Below are 21,854 nucleotides of genomic sequence, written 5' to 3'. Positions count from 1 at the left end.
GCCCAGCTCAGCTCAGCCCAGCTCAGCTCAGCAAAGCTCAGCTCAGCTCAGAGCTCATTCCCAAGGCCTGGAGACACCAAGTGTGGCTGTGTTTGAGTATCCCAGCTGGGCACACGCAGGACCAGCTCTGACAGTGCCCAAAAGCAAAGAAAGTTTGAATTTCTGTATGTATGGCGTTACAGGGAATGACCGTCACACAGAAAGATTTTGAACATTAATTACAATTAATTTTGAACATTTTGTAACTTTATAATTTAATTACCAACCCTTTTCCCTTCAAATTAACCATGGATGTACAGCATACAATCAAACAAGCTTTTTTAAAAAGTACATCTTAATATAAATAGTTTATTCAGTGCATGGTTGTGTATACAACAAATAATAAACAACTTTTTTGTACCAGGCAGAAAGCTGCCTGCACAGAACTAATTCAGTTTTGGAGCACAGAATCCAACGATGATTAATGCACAAAATCTGACACATCATGCAACTCTATGCCAATATTCCAACTTTCTCCCATGCAACAGACATGATGACCTAAATGGAAACCTAACTACATTTTTTAAAGGATTGTTTCCAATAGCAGTATAAGTATATGTTGTTTAGGGGTAGCCTGTCCTAACGCTTCCTCCTACACAATATTCACGTGCCCGTTACAGTGAAAGGACTTTTACAAATAAGACGTTTCTTATAAAAAAATTAAGTCACCTTAATTCCACAGTTTCTGTCTTTAGAAAAGAAGCCACAACGATAGTTTAACATGACACACAAAATGGAATTAAGAGAAATCTACACTGGAGGATAATTTTATCCCTTTCTGTTAACTTCCACTTGGGATGACAAAACAACTCAATTCCTACAGACTGGGGTTAGCACAAGAACTTTACCAGAAACTACAAATCTATAAAAATTTATATTTCATTGTGTTTAAAACCACAAGAACACTGTTTGCTTGAGCCTGAGACACCAACTCTCAGTTCCAACCCTGAATTTTGAATTATTTTTTTTAAAGACATAGCTTTAAAGACCCATTGGAGTTCAGAAATCAAAAAGTTGCACTATTCCAAATTAAAGGATACATTTTTTTAATCAAGCCTTAGATATAAAACGGTAAGCCAAGGAAACAACAGAGTTTACGTATTTGTTTTTTGTTTGCCCCTATAAAACATACAAGCATTAAAATTTCCTTTGAAGAGCAAAAGTGGTCTTTTTCTGAGTTGGAAAGCAAATTCTTATCAGCAGTGAATGCTGTGAAATGTTTTTGTTTTGTTTTCCACAAAGCATAGGAGAGAGAGAGAAAAAGAGAGAAAGAAAAAGTGAGAGAGAGAAAGAGCTGGACATTTCTTCTCGGAGGCTTTCCCCCAGCTGTGTCTGCTGCTGTCCAACTGCCTTGTGGTGTGCACAAGCACATTCTACATGCCTGGGGATTATCCTTTGCCAACCAGAAGATCTAATGGCTGATAAACGGGTGACCTATGCGAGCTGGTGCCGTGTCCTGGGCACCTGAGGGTTTGGATGAAAGACTGCGAGTAAGAATTCAACTGCATCCAGAGGTAAGGTTCTTTAGAGAGCACTTGGCTGGCCTCAACCTGGCTACGTGGACTCGTTCTGGCTCATGGATTTACCCCCGTTTAGCACTCCTGAAACGCTTCTGCTCTTTGTTGGGGTCCCACTTCCAGACCTGGAGAACTCTGTGAGATCGTGGAGGGAAGGCTCTTTGTACATGGCCACTGCAAGGCAAGAGAGAGCAGAACATCAGCACAGCTGGGGCTGGGGCAAAGCAGCTCTGACACGCAGTGCAAGGAGAGACAAACGCCCAGGGCGGGGAGAGCCCTTCCATTCAACCACTCCCTGAGAACCTCTGAGACCCTCCTCGGTGGAAGGACATTTTACTGAAGGGGAAAACCACTCCTCCCTCTCCCACTGCACTTACACAGCCCTGCAGGACAGAGCTAAGCTGACAAAAATCAGCATTTCCTTACAAACAGAGAAGAAGCACCGTCAGTAGTTGTGATTTAACCTGTTGGAACTCTGCTGAGACAAACACCACGTTACAGAACATTACACTCTGTTATGTAAGCAGCTGGACATGTCAAATATACAAGCACAGGAATTAAACACAACACAGTATCAGTTCAGATGAATGGAGCAAACCCAAGCAATTACCTTTTAAGGGTTTTGGAAGAAAGTGTGCTGCAGGTTTATTTTTCTTCACGTGGTTTCCTTTCATTATTTCTCCTTCTTTGTTAAGACCCAAATACCAACCCCGGCCAGACTGTTGCTGTCTGTAGATCATTGAGGAATATGTCACATAGTAGTTTTCAAATACTGATTCTTTGAACTTGCATTCGGGTGTAAAATGTTCCTGTAAAAAAGCAACAGATCAATATGTGCAAATCTCACATCAGTTAATGAAAAAGCATCCAACATCCAGTGCTTTCTGAATGGTTAGAAGTCATACCTCTCATCCTCAACCATCCAGTTATGAAACATGGGTCCTACAAGTATTAACAAAGGAGTAACACAATTTGAAACCTGTGAAATGATGCTGTGAGCAGCTCTAAGCAGAATGTAATAAGATCTTTGTGAACAATGAGTAAAAAGTCAGAGGATTTATTGATTGGTGCAGCTAATGGATGTCAGGCAGACACGGAGCTGTGTCCCTGGGAGCGGCTGTGGTGCAGCCCTGCAGGCAGGGAGAGCCAGAGGGAGCTCTGTGCATTACCTGCTGCCCTCAGCTGAGCAGAGCACCCGTGCCAGCACTAAATGGTTTCTCTCCCTAACCCCAACAGCCCTGGCTCCTTTGGCCTTTGAACGTTACGAGTTCTGGCAACATCTCAGCTATGGACTCCAAAATATGCAAGGGGAAGGGTTTGGTCTTCGTTACCATCTCAGCCGTGCCTCAGTGTGCACCACAGAGCAGCCAGATGTTTGCTGGCCTCCCCTTGTGAAGGCAGCCAGCTGCAGGGGAGCTGCCCTCGTGCTGCCAGTACCCCACAGGGGCGTGAAAGAAAGGAGGAAAAATTGTGCTTGTATAATGATTGTAATTTTGATTTTAAAATATCACAGGAAATTAAATGTCTCAGGAGCTTAAGATATTCCTATCTAGTTTCTAAAATATTCTCATGTGAGAAAAGGATGGTATTAAAAAAAAGAAACCCACCACTCTGCATTTGCTGCACATCTTTTGCCATTTTGTCTTTACAAGAGAAAGAAAAAAGCTCCCATTCTCTGACTGGCATTTGCTTCAACAAAGAATGTGAAGCAAGCAATTTTCTTTTTTTTTTTCCCTTTAAGCTAATTGGTTGTTATTTAGTTAATTGACAATTGGTTTCAATTGCTGTCAAATAGGGACAGTCATTGCATTTTTGTAAGATTTCTGCATAAAAGCCTTCCCTCACTGTTCTCTGCCCAGCACCAGCCATGGTAACAAAGACTATTGCAAGGATATCATCCAATTAGCAGCAAAATGGAAAACTACAGTGCTCCCACTGGCAGATTATGGTTTATGTACAGTAATTTGGAGCTGGTTTGGGTACAAAAGGCCTGCTTGTATACAGCAGCAGAGGGTCAGACTGCAAACAGAACCCCAACATTTCCCCTGGAGCTCTCAGGTTCACCTCAGAGTGAGCAGCAGCCCTGCAGGAGCTGCAGGGGCTGGATCCTCTCTTGACAAACAGAAATACACCTCTCCATAACACACCCAGTTACCAGACACATTCCCCCCAGGTGCTTGGGCCCCAAAGCAGAGCCCCTCATCCCCGGGGCTGCCAGGGACCCGGGCCCTTTCTAAGGCTGGCACATTCCCTATTCTCCCCCAGGTGCTTGGGCCCTAAAGCAGAGCCCCTCATCCCCGAGACTGCCAGGGACCCGTGACCTTTCTAAAGCTGTAAGAATTCCCTATTCTCTCCCAGGTGCTTGGGCCCCAAAGCAGAGCCCCTCATCCCCGGGCTGCCAGGGACCCAGCCCTTTCTAAGGCTGGCACCTGCAGCTCAGCAAGGTGCCCTGGCATCCCCTGCCCAGCCAGGAGCCCCCTGGGCAGCCCCAGAGGCTGCAGGGCTCTGCCCGCCCCTGAGCAGCTGCTCAGCACTGCAGGAGGCTCTGAGTGAGGAAGGGCAGCACGGGGCATCCCAGTGGAAATGGGTTTCTCTGAGCACGGACAGCACTTCCATGAGCACACCCACACCCACTCAGGCTCCAGTGCAGAGCTGCAGACTGGCCAGCATGGCATCTCTGCTGGAAATTCTGCAGCAATACACTGAGCAAGGCTTGCTAAAGTCAGGAGAGGGCTGAGGGCCCCAAATAACACTGGCACTTTCCAGCTCACACAGTCAATCCCATGGAACATGTATAAACACAAGTGTTCAGTTCCAAGGCCGGGTTTTTCCTGTCTCTCAGCTGTCCTCTTGCAATGAAAACAATGCAGATGAGTTCTGGAAAGTCCACTGGTATGGATACATTATGACACAATAGAGATTAAAATAATTCTTTCTGTGAAACAGTATTTCCATCTCTGCTTACCTCAAAAGTCACTGATGATGGCACCTACATGACAATAAACTGCATCACTCAAGCCCCTCACACATCCACCCTTAACACTGAATGAATGAATGAATAAGTAAAAGAGAAAAGACAGTGCTGGATTCTCTGTAGTCGTGACTCAGCCACGCTTAAGCAAGCAGGAAGATGAACTGTCAGGGGCTGCTTCTTGGTTTTCAGCTGATCAGCTGAACTGCTGAAAGGTTCCTTCATTTACAAATCTGTAGCTGCACTGAACATGTGAAAAATAATTAAAAAGTAATAATTTGGTGTATGATAATATGGAAAAAAGGCCTTGTGGCCTTTTTTATACACTTAGAGTAGCTGTATTTCCAGGCAGCTGACTAGATTACATCTAAAATAATTCAGGCTACATTACAGAATGCCAACCCTGAAAGCTAAAATATCATAAAAGCCAATCTCGAATTCTTCCTGCTCTATTTGTGCAGAAGACATATCTGAGGGCAAAACCCCTCCGAATTATCAGCCATCACAGGCACCTACCCTGCAGGACTGCATGTTAATGATTCTGTGCTTCCAATGAGTCTGGAGCAGGAATTCAGCCTCCCCGGACCCACAAGGGGAAGCCTGGCTGTGAGGAGGGAGTTCAGAGCCCCTTGCTGGGATGGCTGATGCTCAGAGAACAGGGGCAGGAGAAGATGTTTGCTCTCTGCCATTTACTGCATTCTGAATTTGCACCTTGGATACCATCAGCAGGGGCCACCACCAAATTCTTCCAGTCATGAGGGCAGGACTGGGTTTGTTCAATGTTTCTCTCACCCAGGTTGAATATCCTGCAGCAGGATATTAAGACAATCCCAGATTGTTCAAATATTGTTCTGGGATTGGTCAATCCCAGATAGAACAAACCCTACAGCAGTTTATTAGAACAAGCACAGATTTTGTTCAGATGGACTTAGTGCTAGAGGCATGAGTAAACAGCAAGAAAGGAGAACTGAACTTTGAAAAGTATTCAAGAAAAGTATTGTGTACTTGGGAAACTTGGAAAATGTTCTTATATATTGAGCATGTAATTATATTCCTTGTGATCAATGACTATGTCTGTGTATAGGATTTATCCTTTATTTTCTCCACTTAATGAAAATTGGATTTTTTTTCCCCTCCATATCCCAATTTCTTTCAGAACTATAATGTAGCCCAGGATTCCATTTTATAATCATGAATTTTTGAAGGAGTCTCGTTAAGGCTCCAGAGTAGTGATTTTCTGCACCAGTGAGCCTGCCATTTTTTATTAACAGAGATTGATTTTCCCCATCTTGGCATGTGAAGTTCCAGGGTGTATCCTCTGGACCATCACCCTGTAATGTGCAGTGCTATCAGCAGCACAGGATGGGAACACTTCAGCTTTCATGTTATCAGGAGGAGCAGCTTTCAGATCCCCAGTGTGAGCAGTCTGAAGGAGCTGGGATTTCCTGGTCCCCAGGAGCCGTTTGCTGCAGCCATGGCAAATGACAATTCCCTTACAGCAGTGCATTTTGGATCAGAGCAGCACATTTGCACAGACAGGTTCCAGCCCCACCGTGCTGTCCTTGCTGCTGGCGTTTCCCTGTTTTGAGGAGTCCTGGTGATCCAGTGGGAACAGCTCCTGCTCTGCACGCACACGTCCTGGAGGGCTCTTTGGCCATGGGACTGTGACTGTCCCCTTCTCCAGAAGGCTCTGGGGGCTTTTGGGACAGGCGCTGGCTCAGCTCAGGGAGGAGCATCCCTCTGGCCATGCCCTTGCAGGTGAGTTTGCACTGACCCTGAGGTGAGTTTGCACTGACCCTGAGGTGAGTTTGTGCTGACCCTGAGGTGAGTTTGTGCTGAGTTTGCACTGACCCTGAGGTGAGTTTGCACAGATCCTGCAGGTGAGTTTGCACAGACCCTGCAGTGAGTTTGCACAGACCCTCAGGTGAGTTTGCACAGACCCTGAGGTGAGTTTGTGCTGAGTTTGCACAGCCCAAGCAGGTGAGTTTGCACAGACCCTCAGGTGAGTTTGTGCTGAGTTTGCACAGACCCTGCAGTGAGTTTGCACAGACCCTCAGGTGAGTTTGCACAGATCCTCAGGTGAGTTTGCACAGATCCTGAGGTGAGTTTGCACAGATCCTGCAGGTGAGTTTGCACAGACCCTCAGGTGAGTTTGCACTGACCCTCAGGTGAGTTTGTGCTGAGTTTGCACAGACCCTGCAGTGAGTTTGCACAGACCCTCAGGTGAGTTTGTGCTGAGTTTGCACAGACCCTGCAGGTAGCCCAAAGCCCTCAGGAGGGCTGGGAGGCTGAACTAACTGCTACAGACAAACTACCAGCTGGTTTGGGGAACAATGGCCATACAACCACTGAAGGAAGAAAATTAGTTCAAAAATTATATAGAGAAGACACACTGAATTTATTCAGGAAAATAACTTAATGACAGGAGTGATAGGGAGTCAAAGCCTTCTGGAGAGTGATCCCAAACAACTCCACAGAATGGATTTTCCTTATTGCTAGTGCAATGAGCAGGAATTTATCAAGTGAAACACAAACTGTCAGTGGTTTCTGTGAAATTATTTAGTGCAAAGCTTCTGTGAAGAATAAAATGGAGCCCAAGGAAGCAGCTGGATAAGCAGGATCTCCAGAGAAAGATTTCAGGTTGTCACTAGGTATTCTCTGAATCCATGAGAAAAGCACTGAAAAGAGCCCCTAATGATTCCCTTGACATCATTCTTTTGCACAGCAAACCAAATGCACAAATTCAGGGGAAAATGCCCACAATGAACCAAAGTAGAAAACATATTAATTACAAATACAGAGATTCAGAGGTGTGACTTTTGTTCATTACTCTTTTTCTCCCCTTATCAGTGACTCAGTTGAGCAAAAAGTCTCCATCTTTGCCAGGTTTTCCAGTGGCCTTTAGGCCCATCAATAACCAACATTTGAAGCTGGGTGCGTCACCTCAGCGTGCTCTGCCCGTCAGGATGTGCTGCTGGAGAGCCGAGGGAAACCACTCAGAGACTGTAAATTGAACTGAGACAGGAACTATGCAGAATCACATTATTGCTCCCCTGTCTTTTGGTGATGCTTCACTTTACAGCTGTGTTGATTAACCAAAGCATTCCTTAACTGGGCACGAGAACTAAAGCATGACACACACAGGGAAGGCACTCTTCTCGTTGCTGCAGAGGAAATTAATCCTGCTGGAAAAAACCTGTAATGGGGCTTAAAACTTCTGCAAGATGCCCAGGAGTCCATCTCAGAGATGTCAAACACAGGTCCCTGTCCTAATACATCCCCCCAAGTTTTGACATACAATTTACTTGGTATGAAGAAGGACAGAAAATCCACTTTACCCCAATTTCTTCTCTTGGACAGAAGATCCACTTTACCCCAAATTCTTCTCTTCTGCATCATGTTTAGCTTGATGATGCTGGAAGCATTGTAGAGGGAAACCTCAGCCATTCTCTGAATGATCAAGTCCTATTTTAATACATTCCAATGCTTGCACCCACCCTATTTAAATTTCTGCAGCTTTGGGAGGAGCACTCAGGCCACTGAAGCAGCCCAGGCAGCTGCAGCAGGTCCCTCAGTGTGCAGGTATCAGTGTGGAACACACACCCCGCGCCCACTGGAGCATCACCTTGGGGCTGTGCCAGCTGCTCAGTCGTGCTCCCACTGAAAACTACCAGAGAACTCCCTTTTCCTCTCAGCAGGCTCTCAGCTCTCCCCAGAGCAGCCAATCCTTTTCACAATTTTCCTAAGCTCATTATCTCTGTTCCCTGCCACAGCAGCTTCCACAGGTAAATCCAGCACTGTGGAAAACTTATTTAAAATGTGTCTGCTGTTGTTTTTTGTCATAAACACACTTCTCTTTTTTTTGTTTACAGCTTTCTACTCTCAGCTTTTAGTTTTGGACAACAGCACATAAAAGTACCCAGTGTGCCCCTTCTGTGCCATTCATTACCCCACATCTCTCCATCGTGCCTCTGCTTATTCATCTCCTGTCTTAACTAAGCAGGCCTAATCTTTTAAAATCTCTTCTCATATGAAAGTTTCTCAGTGCCTTTAATCATTTTCATTACCCTTCACTGAGTTCTTTTTTCCCTCTATCATCTCCAGAACTGAAACACAACATTTAAGAAGCAGCTGCACCACTGAGTTGCATAACAGAGGTATTTTCAGTCATTTGTCTTATGACAAAGTAAAATGGACTCTGTTGCTCAACCACACTATTGTACATTTGTAGAAAAGTTCTCTATCTTTTCAGCTGTCTCTGATAAATATAGTCCAATTTTATGGCATTTCTGACCCTCTGATTAGTCAGTACCCAAGCTTCAATATTAAAGGAAGGGAGAAGGATGCAAAAGCAGCTTGAACAGCTTTCTTTCCCAGAACTAGAGCAGAGAGCCCCAAAGATGCTAAGCAACCCATTTTATAACAAATCCATTATTACATAGATAACCTGCCAGACACTGCAATCAGATTTCTAGCAGTTATAATTGACATCAAATCCTGGTATTGTCAAATCTCTCCAACACAGCTGTTGAGCAGAATGTCCTCAACCCTCCCTGGCACTTGTGCAGCCCAGTCCAGGGCTCCCCATGCCCAGCCAGGCTCTGAGGAGCAGCAGGGCTGCTAAGAGCACAGGGGGATGCACTGCTGCTCCTGGGTGCAGGGCAGCAGCCCTGGCTGGGGAGATGGAAGAGAACTCTGGGCTGACACCCATGACTTCATGCACATTTATCTTAAAGGGCTGAAACAATGACCTAATCAGTGTTTGCAGCAAGCTCGAAATCTTTCTCTTTAATTACAAGCAGGGACATGATCCCTTCTGCAGTGGATGCTCCTAAATTCTCTGGAAAATCAAGAAGGCACACAGAGCTTTTTCTGTTCTTGGGGAGAGCAGCTGAATGAGCAGGAGTCAGAGCGAGAGGGACAGTGCTGTACCCTCCTGTGGGAGCAGGGCCAGCAGGGGATGCTGTGCCAGTGCAGCTGGGTCAGTCCGTGGCAGAGGGATCCCCTCTGCTCTCTGCTGAGTGCCAGCCCCTGTTCTTGGGGCAGAGCTCAGCCGGTGCTCAGCCCAGCCCTCCCCAGCCTGCAGCAGCTTCTGCTGACACTGGAGAAGAAGGATGGGGTCTGCAGCAGAGGAAGAGCTCAGCTGCTGCTGAACGAGCTCTTTTTCTGCACACCAGCAACTGCCTCTGCTCAGTGCCTGCGAGAGGCTGCAAGAGGAAGATAAATAGCAGCAGGAGCTGCAGGGAAGGGATAATGCCACACTACATCACACGGGCTCCTGCCTGGCTGTCAGCTGAGGGTGCTCCACAGCAACAGCCAGCCCTGCCCATCTCTGCTCTCTGGCTCAGCCGTCCCTCGGGTGCTCAGCACGGCTCTGTCCCTCTCCTGGGAGCCCCAGCAGTGCCCCTGTGCTGTGCCCACGCTGCCCTGGGCACTGCCTGTGCTGCAGCTGCTGCCTCAGAGGAGCCTCCCCTTCAGCAATGCTGCCAAACCTATTTTGGGAACCCCCTGGAAAGCTTTGTAAAGTTATACATGCAGCAGAGGTTTTGCACTGGGATTACATACTAAAAAATAACACCAAGCTAACAGGCCTATTAATTCATATTAGCTTATAAATATTAGGCTTTTATTCTGAAGCATTACATTGCAAACATAATTGTTAATATGGATAAAGTCAGTGTTGGGAAACTTTAACAGGACATTACACTCAACAGAAGCAGTGTCTCCTTCAGAACCTGATCCAAAACGTATTTTAACCAAGGCAAACATTACCCATGCTTTCACTGCATTTTGGTTGGCTCCTAATGTTCAGGTAGCCTGCAAAGACACACAGCCCTATTGCTTTAAGAAACCAAGGATATTTGATATTTGTCACTATTAATTCAGCTTGCTTAATACAAAGTGGAAATATAAAAACTGAGCTTAATAATAATAATGTGAATGCCACAGGTTCAAGGAACTGCTTAGCTGCATCCTGAGCAAAGCAGCAGCTCTGTCTGACCAAATGGTAATGAGACCTTTTCAAAAGAGCTTGATTTACTGAAATCCGCTCATTCATGCGTGCCATGGGTGGATGTTTTTCAAACCTCAGGCTGGCAGTGCCAGGGCATTACTGGCAGCCAAACCCTGCTTCTTGACACAGAGCATGATGCTCTTGGAATCCGTGCACCCTCACAGCTCCCTGCATGATGCTACTGACCATATGCTGCTAGGGGATCTCAGGGGGATGTTTGTATCAGAGATGGCAGCTCATTGTGAGATCTGAGGGATTTCAGATGGCAAAACCTTTAGTACCGAGGTAATAAAGGATTATACATGGGAGATGAGGTACAAGAGGGGCCCTTTACTTGAGAGCTGATGCTGACTGGTAGAACACATTTGCTTCAGCAGGTGGAGACCCCACCTACAAAGGGACACATGCAGAGCACAGCTAAATCTCACTGTAAATGGCATATCCACCCCTTGTGAGCAATTTAAGTTTTGGGAAAGTTTTCCAGCACTTGTATGTCCTCTTAGCAGCCTCCAGCAAGCCACTGGAGCCAAGAAATAGCCCTGACCTTCCAGGAGACAGCCTGGGCACACAGATAAGCTCACAAAGCTCTGGTTTCTTTCTCCCACAGTGATAGGGACTTTGCAAAGGCCTGTCACCTGGCTGCCTTATGACTCCCTGCTGCCCCTGGGCTGTGGAAAAGATTACTCTGGAGCCAGACTTTTGGGAGACACCATGCTGCTGTCGTCTACGCAGCAGAGGAGAAACAGGTCCCTGCTAAAACACTTGCAAACCTAATTTAAACCTGGAAGACACCCAAATGTCTCTGGGAGGTACAATTTAAAACCCTGACCTAAGATAGCCCGGACTGCAATCACAGATTTCTGGGAATGCTGTGGGACACTTGCTCCATGAATCAAACACTGCAGATCTCTGTATTGTAACATTTCCACAGGAGAGCTGTTCTGAGTTCTCTCACAATGAAAAAATTAGAAAAACATTAAATTCAAACACAGGTATGACCACTACCTGACTTAGACATCTACTCCAGCAAGTCTCTGAGGCTTCCTGAGAATTTGAGTCGAAGAACCCTTTCCATCATCCCCATCCCCATCTCCATCCCCATCCCCATCCCCATCTCCATCCCCATCCCCATCCCCATCCCCATCCCCATTTCCATCTCCATCTCCATATCTCCATCTCCATCTTCATCTTCATCTCCATATCTCCATCCCCATCTCCATCTCCATCCCCATCCCCATCTCCACCTCCATCCCCATCCCCATTTCCATCTCCATCTCCATCTCCATCTCCATCTCCATCTCCATCTCCATCTTCATCTCCATATCTCCATCTCCATATCTCCATCTCCATCTCCATATCTCCATCTCCATCTCCATATCTCCATCTCCATCTCCATATCTCCATATCTCCATCTCCATATCTCCATCTCCATCTCCATATCTCCATCTCCATCTCCATCCCCATCCCCATCCCCATCCCCATCTCCATCTCCATCTCCATCCCCATCCCCATCTCCATCTCCATATCTCCATCTCCATATCTCCATCTCCATCTCCATCTCCATATCTCCATCTCCATCTCCATCTCCATATCTCCATCTCCATCTCCATCTCCATCTCCATCTCCATCTCCATATCTCCATCTCCATCTCCATCTCCATCTCCATCTCCATCTCCATATCTCCATCTCCATATCTCCATCTCCATCTCCATATCTCCATCTCCATCTCCATCCCCATCCCCATCCCCATCTCCATCTCCATCCCCATCTCCCTGACAGTGTTACCTGTTGAACAGACAGGGAGCTCCCTGAAAGGATTTAGGAGGGTTTGAGTGAACTCTTTGTCCCTGAATCACACAGAAAGGTGAATGATGCAAGCACTTTGAGAACTAAAGCTTGTGTCTCTGCCTCAGAAAGTTTGAAGCACAGTTGAAGCAAAGAGCTGGCAGGAGATGACCAGATGCTGGGTACTGTATCACAAGGAGGAATCTGAAAGCCAGGTGCCAGGTTTGCTTTGAAAAGTACTGCTGTGTTTTTGCTGAGGTATCTGAAGGGCCTGGGAGCAGCTCTGGCTCTGAGCTGTGGCTCTCCACGTGCAGCCACAGCTCCTGCAGCCAGCCAGGAGCGAGCAGAGCAAAGCCAGCCTGCAGCTGAAGCACAGGGTGAGCCTGTCCATCACCAAAGGGGATCATCCCTCCATTTCCCCCTGCCTGATCTCCCGTCCCACTGCCCGGCCTGTGCCCAGAGGGAGCAGCTGCTCATGTTACAGCAGCACCACCCAAAATTATCATCTGAGCGGGGACTCTGCACTTCCATTGCAGTGCAATGTTCTTAGAATTAGTCCTAGGTGGCTTTGCCTAGGATTAATTTGGTCTACCAACCAATTACTTTCTTTCTGCAGGTTGTAGCAGTTTGTCTGCTGGTCTCTCGTCTTTTTAAGCTGCTGCTGGTGAGATTCAGCTCTTCACTTCAGTGTCTCCCACCACTGGATGTTGTTATCAAAAAGCAGCTGCTTGCAGAGCTGCAAACACAGCCAGGAAAGCCCAGAATGCAAACTGGAAAATGATGAGGAAGAAAAGGATTCATTTCTTCCCCTAGATTTTGCAAAGCCATTACCTGTTTTTGAATGGCATTTCCAATTCGACACTGGGAACTGCTAAAGCATTTACATAAGAATGCAAAAATGCACACATTATCACTGCAGGAAGCACTTAAAATTTAAGATAATTATATAGTATGGAAACCATTTCAAAGGACTCAAACAAAATAACAACTAATTCTAGAGAGTCACCCTTTAAGATGATTATTACTCTGCACTGCTGCTGATCTCCCACTAAAAGAATCCTTCTCTTTACAATTATGTGCACATTATAAATTCCTACTTTGTTCTTCCACCATCAAGCTCCTACAGCTGCCACTGACAAATTTGCATTCCCTGAGAGCTTAACTAGACAAGGAAAATCTCCGCCCTGGGAGCAGAGGTGAAGCACACGACCCCAGGCTCCTGCAGCACAGGGGATTCCTGGCAGGACCTGCCCTTCCTCTGCTGTGTCCTGAGCAGCAGCAGCAGCAGCAGCAGCAGCAGCAGAAGGAGTCCCAGGCTGGGGTCAGCACCCAGGGTGATCCCCAGGCACCCGTGGGGAGCCCCTGTGCCCCCATCCCTGCTGCTGTGCCTGCGGCAAGGGCAGCCCTCTGGAGCCTGGGCTGCCGCTCCTCACCTCTGCAAGTAACAGAAAGCAGGAAAAAAGCATTGAGTCAGCTGCTTTCCAGACCAAACCATCCCACTGCAGCTGAAGAAAGCGGGCATGGGAAGGGAGAAGCACAGCTGTGAGGTGGAACTGTTGTGCCCCTGCAGCCTCTGTCCACCCCCTGCTCCCACTCCCACTGCTCCTCTGCCTCCTGCCCCACTGCTGCCATTCCCTTGTCTCTTCTACAAGTGGCCCAGGGAAAAAAGATAAAACATTCTGCCTAGCTCTATTGCTCAAAGCAAACTCATCTGGGGAAAAACTTATCTGCCAAAGCCTAATATGTTTTTATTGGATATCTGCTAAGAGAGATTTACAGAAGCTCATGCCAAAGTCAAACTCTACTTTTTTTTTCCCCCACTGCAAGGGCAAAAGTACAAACTGAACTCAGAGCAAATGAAATTTTCTTGTCTTAGATATTATGGAGACTTAACAAAGTCCCATATGAAGTCTCTGACCTAATGGACAAAATAAAGTGTTTTCTGAGTCTAATTATTGGAAATAAGAGGAGGGAAAAGAGCTGGAACTTTCCCATAAACTTCAGTCCGGGAAACAAAATGGATATATTTAAAATCTTGTATCTGGATGAAGTACAGAGTAAATTAAAACAGTGTCTGGTAATGGGAAGTGCAGCCCCTCATTAACAGGTGCTGGGCTGCTGCAGGTTTCCCACACAGCTGGGTCAAACAAAGCAAAGCCCTGGAGGCCACTGCTGTCACTGGAACCTGAGCAGCACTGAAAAAAGACAGAAGAGCTGTGCCAAGTGATGTGATGGTGTGGATGTGACCTGTGGACAGCACCTGCTCTGACCTCTCACAGCAGCCACAGCCAGCCCCATTTGGGGTCAGACACTGCAGCTGCCAAATTCCAGCAGAATCTGCCTGGGCCAGACCTCAGGGACAGCCTGGGAGCTGAGCACACCAAAGGGAGCCAACACCACCTGCAATGCCCTGCTCTGGCAGACAACAGTGCTTACACCTGTTAGAAGTGATGAATGTTTGCACTCCACTGTGAGAATGAGGACTACTAAATAATATCTGAGTGTAATCACATTACCATATTGAAGTGTGCACAGAGAAAATAGTTTTCAAGAGATTCACCTTCCCTGCTCCCAGCAGCTGCAGCCAGTGTGATGCAAGAATGCTGAGGGCTGAATTACTTCTGCAGACAGGAAAATGATTTATATGTTTTTAAATAAATAATGGGATTTATTAAAAAAAGGCTTATAACCTAAGAATTGAATGATGTATAGACTAGTTCATCATTGGGGTTTTAATATGACACCTCTAAAATATGCATACAGGTCAGTGATTTACTAATAAGCTACTCTTACAACACAGGCACACAGACAGAGATGCAAAGCACAACAGGTTTAAACCCTTTAAACCCCCATTTCCATTCTCACTGCTTAATAAAAAAGAAGTATTTAAGTTAAGTTGGTTTTATTATCCCTTTTTAAGTCTTAGTCCATTACTGGGCTACCTTTTTACCACAGCACACGAATAAATCAGCCTTTCATTGCCAGAGACCCTTACAATATTGTTGTTGTTCATTTACTTTTAGTTTTCTAGATATGCTGGGCATATCCCAGGCATGCAAAAAGGATCTACCTGCCCTAAGGAACTCCAGATCAAAAATAAATATGATAAAGATGAAAAAACATTCATCAGAGGCAGCAGGACATCAGGGGAGCAGAGCAGGGCAGAGCCAGGCAGCAGTGCTGGAACGCACAGAACTGTAGTTAAAGAGTAAACCCTTGGAGCTGAAGTGCATCTCAGCTCCAGCAGCAGCTCCAGCACCAGTGAGCTCCTGGCAGTGCTGCAGTGCTCCAGGAATGAGCTCTCCTGCTCCCTCAGCACCCTGGCTCTCACAAAGGGAGCCTGGCTGCCAGCAGCACCTCCCAGCACTCAGGTGTCATTCCCACACGAGCACTTTCTCAAAGAAGGGAATGAAAACCCAGCTCTTCCATGTTTTGTTCAAGGCTAAGGAGGAATTTATTGCCCAGCATGGATTCAAACCCCAGAACACTTCTTGCACCACTACTGTTCTTAGCACAGGCTTTTCCTGTCTCTGCTGCCTCCACCAAGCTCTCAGCACATTGAGGGCAGGATGAGTCTTGAGGCTCTCAATCCATTGGTTCCTAAACCTGTAAAATGCCCTGAAATAGCCCCAGTGCTTCACTCTCCTTACCCCCTCCTGCTGCTTAGCCAAACCTGCATTTTGCCCTTTTCTGTCCATCAGAAGGGATGGGGCTGCCCAGCAGCAAGGTGCCACCACGGGTTCAAGAAGCAGCCAGGCACTGCCCTAGAAAGCCTCTCCATGCCCAGCCAAAGGAGTCCACGGCTGCTGGAGGGGGAATCAGAGGGAGGAGCTGCTGGGGATCACTGCTCCAGTAAAACATGGCTCATGTGCATCACCAGTTGCCCACTGCACCAGTTACAGTCTGTAGCTACAAGTAAGTCAAGTACTTTATTTGTGTAATTACAAGGAACTGATCCCTGGGGGTCATCAAATAATTCAGTATACTAGCAAAAATGAGCTTTCTGAGAACATTTACACTAGTATAATCTGATGGGATGCAGAGCTCTGGAAAATAAATGCCAGAGGGGATGAAAAAAGAGCTAAAGCTAATTTATTTTTTAAATCAAATTAATATTAGCATTTTTTTGGTCTGTATTTGCTCAGCTTTAAGGAATAGCCTCTTTGCTTCTTTGTCACTATTTGTTTTTCTTGGGCAATGTATCTCAACCTGAGGAATTGTACCCAAGGTTCAGCACAAGTGCCAAGGAGGGAAATGCAGTTATAATAAAACCACACTGCACACTACATGTGGGAGGCACCTCTGTCCATCAGCCTTTCCAGGAGCTTCTGAAAAATAACCCCTGTTATTAAACTAATCACCTTGTGTCAAATGGCAGAGTGACAGCACAGAAAATTTACCTGGGTAATAAGTCAGCAATAAAGGTACGTCCAGGGAGGAGGAAATGAGGCTGCTGCAGACACAGCAATAACAGCGTGGAGCAAAATCCAATATTGGAAGAGATAAAAGTTCTCCATCCCAATATTCCTCCGTGACAAGTATGAAACAGTATGCAAAGAACAAGGGGCAAAGATGAAAGATAACAGCAAGAAAAGGCCTTTGAGAGGTGAGCTAAGAGGTAATGAATGCCTGCATGGAGAGCAGGTGAGGAGAGGGGCAGGGCTGGGAGCTCAGTGGCCCCTGCCCAGCTCTGCAGGGGCAGCCAGGGCTGCTCCCATCCCATCCCATCCCATCCCATCCCATCCCATCCCATCCCATCCCATCCCATCCCCATCCCCATCCCCATCCCATCCCCATCCCCATCCCATCCCATCCCAACACCACAGCCTGGCAAGGTACAACCAGGGCTGGGAGCTCAGTGCCCCCTGCCCAGCTCTGCAGGGGCAGCCAGGGCTGCTCCCATCCCATCCCATCCCATCCCATCCCATCCCATCCCATCCCATCCCATCCCATCCCATCCCATCCCATCCCCATCCCCATCCCATCCCCATCCCATCCCCATCCCAATCCCCATCCCATCCCATCCCCATCCCATCCCATCCCATCCCATCCCCATCCCATCCCATCCCATCCCATCCCATCCCATCCCATCCCATCCCATCCCATCCCATCCCCATCCCATCCCCATCCCCATCCCATCTCCATCCCATCTCCATCCCATCCCATCCCATCCCCATCCCATCCCATCCCATCCCATCCCCATCCCATCCCATCCCATCCCATCCCATCCCATCCCATCCCATCCCATCCCATCCCCATCCCATCTCCATCCCATCCCCATCCCCATCCCATCCCCATCCCATCCCCATCCCCATCCCATCCCATCCCATCCCCATCCCATCCCCATCCCCATCCCATTCCAACACCCCAGCCTAGCAAGGGGCAAGCAGGGGCTGGGCTGGCACTGCTGACGAGGCAAGCCAGAAACAAAACGTGTGGCACTGACATGTTTCCTAACAGCACTGACAGATTTTAATAAGCAAGCTATTCTTCAGTTTTGATTTGAGGTGTATATAATTAGGTAATGTGGGTGTTGAGTGATAAAACCCACAAGAAATACACAAATTAGAAGAACTGATTTTTTTTAAACCCTGGCCTGTTTCAGACTAAGTGGCATGACCTATTTTTATTGTATTATTATATTTGGAAAATAAAAGGAAAGCTTTTCTTTTTCATCTCTTCTTCAGCATAGGAAAAATTGGGGACAAATGATACTGCTTTTTGAAGTTCTCCTCTTTCAAAATGTAAGAACCTTTATTTGTCGTTTGACTTCTTTTACTTTTCTTTTACTTCTTTTATTTTTATTTTTCTTTTACTGGCTTCTTCCTAGAAGAGATGAGATCTCTCTAGATTTTACAGTAATCACTTTCCAGTGATTCAGTGATTCCACTTTTCCAGTAATCACTTTTTCCAGATTTTCCAGTAATCATATTCACAAACTTCCCTACAAACTCAGTTAAGTATTTCTCTATTTCAGATTTGAGTAAGACCAATGAAAGCCAGAAATATTCTATAACTGCTGACCAAAAGCAAGAATTTACAATGGATTTCAAGAATTTGCTTTCAAAGGGAATAGGACTGCTCAAAAAAAAAGGGAAAGGATCCTCTCTGAATTTTCAGGCAAGACCTTTCCATGGGCTGTGAAAGTGAAATACCCAGTACAACTTTCTGTGCAGCCTTAGGAGCTCCTGCTCCTCACTTCACCACGAATGGGCTGAGCAGGGGATCAATACAGCAACTGCACAAAATACATATTTCTGTCTATCTCAGGAATTTAATCAATTCCTTTTAAAATAAGGTAGATTATCTTAATTAAATTTATAATGTGCAGTCCTTTGGTGTGCAGGACAATGTCTTGTTCCAGTATCTTCCCCATCTTTCATGCAGGCCTCAGTGGCCACCAAGTCATGAATTGCCTTTTTCAAGCACGTTATCATCTCTCCATCATGTGCATGTTATGTAACGACCCATCCTTATCTCTGCTGCCTGCTGAGGACAGAGCCCAGCGTTATTATCTCCCAGAAGTGCACCCAGCAGGGCTGAGCAGGGACGGTCACTGAGGCACCATCAGACACAGCCCCGGGCTCTGGGCATTCCTCCCCAGGGCTGTCCCTGCTGGCCACAGCCTGCCCTGAGCCGCCTCAGGCTTCTCCCCAAAACCCACTCACCTCTTCCTGCATCCTGCCAAGCTACAGCCAGTAAAAACAAATTTGGTCCCATGGGAAACACCAGGACTCCGAAACCTGTTCTTATCTCAAATCAGTATGAAACACACCAAAATCCTGGATCTTTCCACAACACAAAATATCAGAAATCATCTCCTGATACTCTTAAAATGCTACATTTAGGCTATTTTACAACAAAAGACTGAGATTGCCATTTTGAAATGGGGTTTTTTAGCCATTATAGCAGTATTTTCATAGAATCTTCTCAGAAATTTTAGAAATCAAAACTTGAAGCTTTTCTTCTGGATACACCCATCTATCTCCCAACTTTCTCTTCTGAAATCTGTTTTCCTGAAGTCTTTGATTATCCTTATGGATGAACAGCCCTGTTTTGCAGATGTCTTCATAGAGCACCTCATCCAGAGCATCCCTGATCCTGGCTCCCCAAAGATCTTCTTAGAACTGTCATCCATTCAAATTCATAATAGCAGTGATTAATAGGAATAAGACTATAAAGCCAGCAGCAACAAGAGCTTAGTGGGAATGCTATACTTTTAAATGAAAGCTGATTAGTCTCAGCTGTTCCTTCTGGCTAACACTGAGCTGTAATACTTCTTGATTCCATCTGCTTTACTGCCTGGCCTTTTGTAGGGAAAAAAAAATTATTTTTATGACTGGGAAGGCAAAATATCAGCATTTTTATTGACCCTCAAAGCTGTAAGGACTCAGGAACAGGTATTGTTACCAAGAATCTGCCCAAAAGTTCCCTTTTTATTTCACTGCCTTTTGACTTAACATGCAATTGCAGCCAGGGAGAACCTGGTGAGTCCCCGTGTCCCTCTGCTGACTCCTCTCCAGAGCCAATATTGCCAGCAGGGATGGCAGTGACCCCCTCAGCCCCAAGGCTGGGAGCTGGGAGCAGAGCAGGGAAATGCACTGCTCAGTGTCTCAGAACTCCATTCAAGGGCCTGGCCATGTCCTTGGGCTGACTGGCAGACAGAAAACATCTGTTCCATTTAATGATTTCTCCTGATGCCTTCCAGATCTCAGCAACTTTGAGAGGTTGCCCCTTATGCACTTAGAGCACATTTCCCAATTAAGAGCAGAGCAGATTTTATAGTCAAGTGGGAGATTTGCAGTAACTATTGTAACCCAATTGTAAAGAAGATCTCCAGGGCTTTATCAACTTTTTCTTTGAAAAAATTAATCCTGGTAAGAAAAAGCAGAATCGTAACCTGCACAGCAGCTTCCCAGATGAGCTCTGCCCTGGCCATGCCTTCTCCTGGTCCCACCCAGGAGGCTGCAAGCTGTGCCCAGGGGCTCCAGGTGCAGAATGCAGCCGCTTCTGGCTGTCACCAGGGTAAACAAGGACACATTCCCTGAGGAACTGCTGAAGAGGCTGACCTCGAAGAGCACAGGCTTTGCCTGAGTCACAGGAGAACCTTCCTCACAGGAAAGCACTTTGAAGGAGGTCGTAACTTAGCCCTTATCACTTCTTGATGGAAAAAAGAAAATGCTTTTACCAGTTAATGGCTCAGAAAAGTGCATGACTGGTTACTGTAACCACAACAACATATTCAAAAGCAGTGAGACAGAAAAGGAAGTGCTGGATAAGCATATGTTGTTTTTAATAAAGAATGACTTAGAGCTAAGTGGACCACTCGGTTTCCAAGGCTGCTCGGCAAAAGCAGAACACGGGGGGACCCAACACCCTCGGGATGCCTCCCTGTGCCCCAGCCAGGCACCTCCTGCAGCACCACCCTGCCCTCTCTCTGCTGGGCATCCCACCCAGGCTACAGAGCAGGGCTGACACCCCCTCCCTCCCCTGAGCACCCACCCAGCCCCAGCCCCGGGCTGCACCCAATTCAGCGCCGGATGCACTCCCTGGGTGCTCAGGACTAAGGTGGTTTGGTCAGAAGTGAGATCTGGAAAGCTGTTTTTGTTCTGGCATTAATGCATCATTTATTGCCCTGCAAGATCAGCCACGTGTTATCGATATGCAGGGGTCTGAGAGCTCCAAGTGCAGATGGACCACAGACTGACAGGAATTTATTGTGTGCAGTGGCTCAGATGAGACTGGAGAAGTGCCACCATCCAGGTGGCTTTCTGAGAACAAGCACAATGAATCAGCCAGCAGCACTGAGAGATCCTTCCTGTGGAACTGCAAAAGGGAGGGAAGCTGCTCTCACTGCTTCCCCTGCTCCCCGTGAGCCAGACAGCAACACGTCCATGACACACACTGCAAAGGATCTGCCTGCCATGAGCAGGGCCTAAAGCTGCCTGCTTGGCAGGCTGCAGCTGAAACAGCCAAAATGCCCCTTGTTTCTACAGCACAACCTTGGCAGACCCTGCTCAGTGCCCCCTTGCTCTGACACCCAGTGCAACATTCACTTGTGGCAGCCCTGATCTCCCAGGCTGGCTGGCCGTGCTGCAGGGACCTTCCTCCAGCTGCACCCCCTTCTCCCACCTGGGACCTTCCTCCAGCTGCACCCCCTTCTCCCACCTGGAAAACGAGGCTAAGGTTACCCCTCGCTGCACAGCACAGGCAGGAAGCCACATCTAGAGTAAAAATCAGTTGTCATGGCAGGTGAAACCTCAAACAAACCCGAGTCGAGGAACCACCAAGGCACGACAAGGCTGCTGGCTCTGGTTCAACAACCTTGCTACATTCTTCCCTGCAGGGGAACTGCATTTCGCTCCTTCTTGGGAGTAGCTGGGAGAAACAGAAAGCTCAGGTAAAGGTTTGAGTGGGAATGGTTCCTACAGAGCACATGGGCTGAAAACCAACTGCAGAACTCAATCAGCAACAAACAGGAGTCAGATGAAATTCAGAGAAAAAACGCTGCCTCATTTAAACAAGCAAA

At 46.9% G+C, this 21,854-nt stretch overlaps 1 protein-coding gene across 3 annotated transcripts in view; it reads right to left on the bottom strand.

Moving 5' to 3' along the window:
- Nucleotides 1–328: 328 nt before the first annotated feature.
- The window catches only part of FGF13 (fibroblast growth factor 13), a 198,275-nt gene continuing 176,749 nt past the window's right edge, over nucleotides 329–21,854 (bottom strand). For all 3 annotated transcript variants that reach the window (XM_036402129.2, XM_036402127.2, XM_036402128.2), the window contains 2 exons: nucleotides 2,167–2,365; nucleotides 329–1,730 (listed from right to left, as the gene is read on the bottom strand). In XM_036402129.2, coding sequence (XP_036258022.1) covers nucleotides 1,594–1,730; nucleotides 2,167–2,365 — 336 coding nt within the window. In that variant the 3' untranslated portion in view covers nucleotides 329–1,593. The remainder of the gene's footprint in view (nucleotides 1,731–2,166; nucleotides 2,366–21,854) is intronic.

The sequence above is a fragment of the Molothrus ater genome, chromosome 14, assembly GCF_012460135.2.
Source record: "Molothrus ater isolate BHLD 08-10-18 breed brown headed cowbird chromosome 14, BPBGC_Mater_1.1, whole genome shotgun sequence".
Lineage (NCBI taxonomy): Eukaryota > Metazoa > Chordata > Aves > Passeriformes > Icteridae > Molothrus > Molothrus ater.
This window is presented reverse-complemented; position numbering and strand designations above follow the sequence as displayed.